Genomic DNA, 8532 nt, shown 5'->3' on the forward strand with positions numbered 1-8532 from the left:
TCCACTCATTTTGCACAAAGAACTGCAACCAATGATAACCTGAATTAAGGCTTAGTCTGTAGATTTCAATGTTTATCAAATGTACAATAGTGAGACATTATATCATAATTGGGTACAGACCAAAGTTACAATGCATATGATGCTTAAAGACCTACTATGGTTGCAGAACTTTTTTTGGTTTTGCATACAGAAGAATTATCAAAATAGTTTTTCAATAAATGTATTGTCAATCGGTTAATCTGCTTATTGTTTCAGCTGTTCATTTTAATAGGTTTTATACAGTGGCATGAGAGGAGAATGCTAAAGTTAATGATAACCTCCAATCCTTACATTCCTTTATACTGTACTGTACCAGTCACATCCTACCAATGACTCATGATGTAGAGACAAAAATACCTTTTGTAAAACACAGCCCTCACGAGAAGCTGTTGATATATTTCAAGCCTTTAAAACATAACTAAAGCTCCTATTTCCATATCTACTGTTCAGCCCTGCACATGGATCCATAAGCCCATGCTGAGGAACTCTAGTATAGACAAATCACCAACAAACCAAACATGGCTCAGGGTTCAATAAGTGTGAGAATTGTACATGCCTTAACATATGCTGTTGGAATCCTAGAGTCCATACATTGCAGGGCCCCTGCAGATTAGGGGAGGAGACAGGCCCTATTTACTATATATACAAAGAAGGCCCAATGCAAGAGTAAGTGTTACGTTGTGACCTTCCTGCTGACTGACAGGATGAATACCCTCCATGTTCTGTTTCTCGTGGCGGCCGCTCTCTCTGTCGGTGAGTACGACTCGACATAAGCTGTTCCTCTCACGGTTGTGAATAGATGTCTCTTGAAGTTGAGTATTAAGGGGTTTGCTTGTTTTACTTCAGTCACCTCAATGGACTACAAGGCCTTGAACCAGTTCAGGAATATGATCCTGTGTGTGATGCCCGATAGCTCTCCAATTTTCGACTACTCTGACTACGGTTGCTACTGTGGAAAGGGAGGCTCCGGCACAACTGTGGATGATCTGGACAGGTCATTATTCACTTTGCTTTTGAGTCAGACAACACTTAAATAAAACGAGTTGGTTCAGTCTGTTTCAACTTCATCTCGTATGATTTTTTAGGTGCTGTAAAGTGCATGACAAGTGTTACAGTGATGCTATGCAACACTCTGAGTGCTGGCCCATCTTTGACAATCCCTACACCGAATTATACAGCTACAGCTGTGACAACAAGAAGGTCTCCTGCGGCAGTGAGTACAACCACACGATGTGAATTATCTTCTCACGTGATCTTTTAAAATTCTACATTTACTATTAAACCTGCAGAAATATGACTTCCCCCACCAATTGTATCACTATACTATATGTTATTGTCTTGGGTAATTCTAACAGGGGTGAAATATTTAAATGTCAATGAGAATACATTTTTTTAATTCAATACTTTTTTAATTATTAGTTGGCTTTTTGATAATCTTGTCTTTATTGTCCATAGGCGACAACAACGAATGTGAGATGTTCATCTGTGAGTGCGACAGGAAGGCCGCAGAGTGTTTTGGCAGAACCCCCTGGCTCCCGGAGAACGAGCACCTGCCTAGCGACCGTTGTGAGTGACAACAAACAACTGGAAAATCAAGAATTCATGCTTCATCATGAAATATCAAAATGTCAGTTATCACAGGTCACAGATCAACTTGCTGAGGAGACTTGGCTAATTAAAAAGTTATGAATACAACCTTTATGCATTCACAGATGCATGTATATTGATTTCTGTATATACATTTGACTTTAGTTATTTATAGACCTCCATCATTACCTCAATGTACTGAAATGCTGTTGTTTGTTTCTTAAATGTGAAGTTATCCTCTAATAAACACAGTTTGAGCTGCATCTCTTATTTTAAATGCTGTTTACTGATGGCCACTAATAAAAAGGGCTCTAATCAAGAGTCACCCTCTGGGTCTGAAAAGTGAAACCAAAAGGAAAGTGCCCTAAACCTGTATTCTCTCTCAAAGCCCGCAGGGGGCAACTTCTCTAGATCAGAAGTCTGATTGTATAGAAGTCTATGAGGAAATGACCCTAATTGGTATGACCTCAGTAAGCGTTGTTAACAATCGCTTGTTGAAAGCCTCTTAACTACATAATGATGTTCATTATATAAATGATGGTGCCATTGAGAGTACAATAGACAATAAAGCAATAAGTGCTTTTAGGGTTCGGCAGCCTTGTGTTTGACAGGTCGATACCATGGTGCTGTCCAGTTTCATGTTAGACATTTGAATTTCAGTTGTAAATGTAATGGTACATTAATGGTCACCTTAACGTTTTTTTGGTGATATTTATTCTCACTCCCTTTTGACGCATCTGGTTCCAAAATAAACACACTGTCAACACCAAGATTAAGATGAAAAATGACAAAGCAAAACATACAATGAATATATGTTAAAGGTCCCATGTTTTGGCCATTTCTACTGGTCATAATTCCATTGTTGAGGTCTACTAGACTATATTTACATTGTCCCAAAATCACATTGGTTTTCTCACACAGCATCTCTGTATAGTATGTGTGTTCATTCTCTGTCCTAGATGCCTTGTTGGAGCTCCTGCCCCACCCTCTCTATAGAGAGGCGAAGTCCCTCCCCTTCCGGGGGACTTCCATAGGACCTTATTTCGGAAAAAGTATGTATTGAAGTCAATGGAGAGAGAAAGTTTATCTATCAATCCCGCTTGAATTGTGCCACGAATTACACCTATGATGTTTGTCAATTTAAAAGATAATTTTGCAAGTCAACATTTTTTAAATGTGTCGTAAAACTTTGAAGTACGACATTTTTTTGTGTGAAGCGCTCAATGAACTACATCTCTGGTCTCGTACACGTCCCCAACACCAAGATGGCCGTCACGTTGGCACATTTCACCTCTTTCTTTCAGAATGAAGCGAAAAGTATTAAAAGAGGTGAAAATCACTACACGTCTGGGCATGTTGAGAACTGTACATACAAAAAAGGGGAGTTAGTCGGCTCCATTAGAGCCAGCATGCGGGACCGGCTTTACAAGGTTTCGGTGAGTAACACGAGTGTAATGTGTAATGTTAATAACATCACTTACGCGACTCTGGGATTTGTAGTCTTTAGTTGCGTATTTTTCAGTCTTATATTTCAACAGTTTTACGACAAACTGTGACTTTTTTGACATCGAAATTATTTTTAAAGATCGACAAACATCATATGTGTAATTCATGGTAATAATTCAAACGGGATCGTAAGATAATCTTTCTCTCCCCATTGACTTCAATACATAATTTTTCCGAAATAAGGTCCCATGGGGTGGAAGTAGATGGGCGTGACTTCGCCACTCTATGAGCCCACTGTGCTCTGATTGGTCAGCTTGCCCACTCTGTTCTGATTAGTCAACCACCGTTACAGCTGAACATCAGTGTTTATGTTTTACAATGACGTTTGATAGCAACTAGAAAATGACACCAGTAATGGCAGACAGATTAGAATGCTGCGTGGGGTCTGGGTGCCGTGTTGGTGGGTCGTTGCGGGGCTCGCTGGTCCGCCCTGTGGGGCTCCTGGAGAGGAAAGTGCATGCCCGGTGCCGTGGAAGGGCCAGGGAGGGCCAGGCCCTCCCATTTGACATTCCTGCCCTCCCCCCAATAAACACGTTTTTTATTATTTATAAAAATAAAATACATTTTTATTTTTTATTTTTTTAATTATAAATAAACTGTGAACTTTTATGCTACGATGTATGTGATGTCAGATAGTTACTAAAAAAAGAAATTGCAGGCTACGTCAAATAAATGCATGTGTCTGTTGTGATTTGTGATTCGTCCACATTTAGACCAATCACAGCGTCACACTCTGCCGCCTATTCTGGATTTGTTTATTGTTTATTGTGCATTCTGTAGACTCCCATTTCTGTTTGAATTACAAAATGGACATCAGAAATTGGCTTAAAAGGTCATAGGATTTATTAAAACGAAATAGCGATGAAAGAACTGCAGCCGATGGTGCTGCTGGCGACCCTGCACCTGCCGTTGCAGCAGCACGCCTTAATGTCACAAGCTTGACCTCGGCAAACCCCGGGGCTGAGTTAGCGAGCCCAAGCCTTGACTCATCAAGGCGGCCGCCACCGAGGCACAGCTCCTTGTGCCATCACCACCTGCGTTGCACACCCTATACCACACCCGCCAGCATCCTCCTCCTCCTCCTCCTCCTCCTCCTCCTCCTCCTCCTCCTCCTCCTCCTCCTCCTCCTCCTCCTCCTCCTCCTCCGTGCCGGTGCCTCCACTACAGACGCTACCTTGCAGCACATCAACAGGTACTATTGGGCCAGCAACCGCTCAAAGACCAACAGCCCCAGGTGATCTTGGGGTTAATAAACCAAACCAGGTGAAACTGGATCGTTAAACTGATTGTTTTCAGGAAAGAAGCACACTTTTGCCACTGCATGGTACTACAACAGGCCATGGCTTGAATATTCATTAAAAGCAGACGCAGCCTTTTGTTTCCCCTGTAGACAGTTTAAAGTAAATACGTCTTCATCTGATGCGGCTTTTATGTCAAAGGTTTTTGCGACTGGAAACACGCATTACATACTGATAAAGGACTGCTAAAGCATGCCGCATCAAAAGAACACATTTCATGTGAGAGTTTGTGGAGAAGGAGAAAGATACGCGAGGAAACAAATAAGGAAATTAGTACTTTGGTTCAGATCAGCTGGCACGGAACCGTTATTACGTGTCAGCTGTCGTTGATATTATAGCTTTTTTAGCTGTCAACCAACTCCCTCTCTGAGGTGACCACGATTCACTCCACAGCATGTCCGAGTCAGGCAGTGGGCTCTTCCTATCGCTGTTTGAGTATACGCTGCACAAAGATGCAGAGTTGGCCAAAATAATGTTCGAAGTTAGCTCGGCTGAGCGAAAGGATGCACCTGCAGTGCATAGGAAAATAAACCACGGGCTAAACAGTTCATCGTCTCCGTCTCTACTATTTATTTCCGAGTGCAACGATGAGGAAGCTGCCACCCTCAACCAGTGTGCCCTGCTCGTGATTTACCAGTGTTTGTGCTGCCACGCACACAATGTTTCAAAAGTGGTTTCTATGTTGCCCTTTATCTGTGTATGTATTTGCGATAAGTGTGCGTCTTTACGGTCTTTACGCAATGCTGTTGGCATTGCTGTTTGATATATATTGTGCCGCAGGCCCGCAGCACATGACGTTTTTGTGTGCCCTCCCATGAAAATCATATGCCCTCCCTTTAGATTTGTTCTGGCGCCGGGTCTGTGAAAGTGTGAAGTGGATTACTGGTGTCGTTTCCTGGTTGCTGCGTCAAACTGTCCGCTCCGGGGGCCTCGCAGGGTGGACTCGTGAGCTCCGTAATGTCCCGCTAACGATGGCACTTAGTCTATATCCAGCATCAAGGGAATCTCAGCGTGAAATCCACCTCACACTGTCCGCTCCGGCTGAGCTGCTCGGGAGTCCGCCCTGGCAGAGGGTGTGCCTATTGTTCTATAGCTGTGTGCCAATTGGTCCAGACTTAGTGACGTCAATAGGCCCCGGAAGAAAATCTACAACGAGGCGTTCTGGGGCAGCATAGACACGTCTTTTCTGTGTCAGAGTTTTACTCGCTAAAGGGTGTACTTTGAGGGTTTGTGACTTTGCAGACCTTTTACATGCAGATGAAGCTACATAAAACACAAGGAGACGGGTAATAACCAGAAAAGCATATGATGTGACCTTTAACCCTAACCCTAGAAACACAATTTACAGGTTTCCAAACCTTTTCCGACCCACAACCCTATGTTTTGGGGCGGACCATTGAAATTATAGTTGTTAAGTGTTTTATGAAGCTAAACATTGCATTTAGAGCATGGGAGCAAAGCAAATATATTACATAAGGAACAAGAACGTTCTCACAGAGCACCTATTTTATCCAAGATTTATTTAGAAACTTTTCTTTGGATGAGTCTTGAAGATAACAACAACTAGTATCACTAAATGTTATTCCAGCTCCCCATGGATCCCTCACCCCAAGGCCGGACAACTCTAGTTACACAACATCAAACACAGGCTCAGAGTCCAAGTTTTAGAGAGTGTGAGAATGTTACCTGCCTTCATGTTTGAAGGCGTGAGACCCTGCGTAATATAAACAGCTGACTGAGCAGCCCCTGAGGTCCCATACTTGATATAAAAAGAGGCACTGATGTAAGAGCGAGAGCTTCACTGTGACTTACAGGATGAACACCCTACAGGTTATTTTTCTCTTGGCTGCAGGCCTCTCTGTCGGTGAGTACAACTCCACAAAAGTTGTTCATCTTGGTGGTTGTGAACAGATGGATCTTGTTGTTGAGTAAAACTGTGTCTTTTTATGTTGCGTTTTAGCCCACTCACTGGACAACAGGGCTCTGATCCAGTTCAGGAGGATGATCTTGTGTGTGATGCCTGATAGCTGGCCTTTTTTCGACTATGCTGACTACGGCTGCTACTGTGGAAAGGGAGGCTCCGGCACACCTGTGGATGATGTCGATAGGTCAAGATTCACTCTGCGTTATACTCGAGAGATTGAAAAAACAACGTTGTCCAGTCTGTTTAATATTCAACTTGACCCATAGGTGCTGCCAAGTGCACGATCTGTGTTACACCGAAGCAATGCAACACCCTGAGTGCTGGTTCCTCATCGACAACCCGTACACCCAGTTCTACAGCTACAGCTGCGACAAGCCAAACAAGAAGCTCTCCTGCGGCAGTGAGTACACCAAAACCAGGACCAAAATGACTCTCTTGTACTTTAACCTTAGACTGTTTGTCTGCCTTGTGGTACTCAGAATGCTCTCTGTTTCATTATCCTTAGGCGACAACAACGAATGTGAGATGTTCAACTGCGAGTGCGACAGGAAGGCCGCCGAGTGCTTTGGCGTATCGCCTTGGAACCCTGAGCATGAGCACCTGCCCAGCGAACGCTGTCACTGAACAGAAAAAGTGATCCGTTCGTTAATTTGTTGATTTCTTACTATAAATATTCACCTTATACATTTTCACGTAAATGGTGACGTATACCAATCTATTTATCCCAACCTGTGCTGATTACTGTAATTGTGTATGTAATTGTAAGGATATCCTGAAAATAAAGACACATTCATCTGGATCTCTCATAACATCCCATGGTATTTAGGGCTCTATAGTCTACCTTTGATTTTCAGCATTAAAACAGCAGTACAGTACAGTACAGCATAGACTCAGAACATTTGACATCTTTCTGTAAAAGTCCCAAAATGTTATATTGGCTTGTGTATATATATATATATATATATATATATATATATATATAAAAACTGCATTTTTTGAAATAGTTTTTTCACCGAATAAGCTTTTTCATTTTTTTAAGAATTTATATTTAGATACTTCAAAGCCTTGTAAACTTTGATTATCTTGAACATAAGACATTGCTGCATTTTCAGATAGCATATAGAAAGATTTTTTCCTCCAACTACTTGAGGGAACGGTTTCTCCAAAAATATCAACAAGTGTACCAAACATAATTTTATATAGGTTTGAAGAAGGGCTGGCAAAATGTTGTTAACCAAATATAAGTTGTTTCATATCATATAACATGTTTTCCGGCCTGATTTGTATTATGTTTGAAATTAACAAAGCAGTTTTGCAGTGAACCTTTTTATATACCGACTAAGTTTATACAGTATGCACAGAAAACATAAAGGTTGCAGAAGCTTTCGAGTAGGGTCCAGTTTATTAATCACATTCAGATCTGGATGCTATTATCACCTTTGTAAATTTGAATCAATATGTGTTTATTATTATCAATTTAAGTAATGTAATGTTTCACCTAAAAAATTTTTTCATCATAAACGGGTTCCATTTGTTCTATTGAAGGACAGTGAATCATCATATTGAGTTTTGGCCCAGCCCTACTTTACAGTATGCAAATCAACCATGCTATGGCTGCCATTGTACTGTTAGGGAGGCTCCCTTTTAATCATGAACTAATACTTCCAGGAGCTACCATTTTTGGCAATAATTCAAGCCCTGTTGGCTTGAACAAAACAATCAATTTCAACTGCTTTTTAAGGTGATCAACACTTGTAATTACTGTAATTATTTCCATAATGTGTCCTTTGTTGCTTCACACAGCTGATGTTTACAGGTGAATTCAGTCTCTGCAGCTTAGTGTCTTATTTTGAGCTAGCCACCACTGTGTGCTCGTACTGTTAGTCCCCCCTCTTTGTGTTCACAGCTGTGGCTGCAGCACACTGGATCGGTCCGCAGGCTATTGTGCAGACAGCACTCTGCAACAGCACTGTGAGCACCAGCAGCTGGGAGCTGGGAGCTGGGAGCTGGCTGCTGGCCGCGCGCCAGCTGTGGCTGCTGCTGGAAACAAGATAAAAACCAGAGAAACGACAAGTGCAGAGACAAATAGTTATTGCCCACCGAAAGGGTTTTTCCCCCTTGTGTGTTCATATGTGATTATATGTACATTGCTGTTGTTATGATTGGTAACACTATGAT

General features: G+C 41.9%; 2 protein-coding genes across 2 annotated transcripts; both read left to right on the forward strand.

Annotated features, from left to right (window-relative positions):
* Window positions 1-671: 671 nt before the first annotated feature.
* Window positions 672-1903, forward strand: LOC307023449 (phospholipase A2-like). Its single transcript, XM_079656730.1, has 4 exons — window positions 672-792; window positions 886-1033; window positions 1125-1252; window positions 1495-1903. Exons 1-4 carry the CDS (start codon window positions 744-746, stop codon window positions 1611-1613), a joined length of 444 nt encoding a protein of 147 aa, XP_079512856.1. The 5' UTR covers window positions 672-743; the 3' UTR covers window positions 1614-1903.
* A 4240-nt stretch (window positions 1904-6143) lies between these two features.
* Window positions 6144-7153, forward strand: LOC307023447 (phospholipase A2-like). Its single transcript, XM_079656728.1, has 4 exons — window positions 6144-6294; window positions 6391-6538; window positions 6621-6754; window positions 6860-7153. The coding sequence occupies exons 1-4, from the start codon at window positions 6246-6248 to the stop codon at window positions 6976-6978; spliced, it is 450 nt and encodes a 149-aa protein (XP_079512854.1). The 5' UTR covers window positions 6144-6245; the 3' UTR covers window positions 6979-7153.
* The last annotated feature ends 1379 nt before the right edge of the window (window positions 7154-8532 follow it).

Source organism: Notothenia rossii (genome assembly GCF_949606895.1).
Source record: "Notothenia rossii genome assembly, chromosome: 11".
NCBI lineage: Eukaryota > Metazoa > Chordata > Actinopteri > Perciformes > Nototheniidae > Notothenia > Notothenia rossii.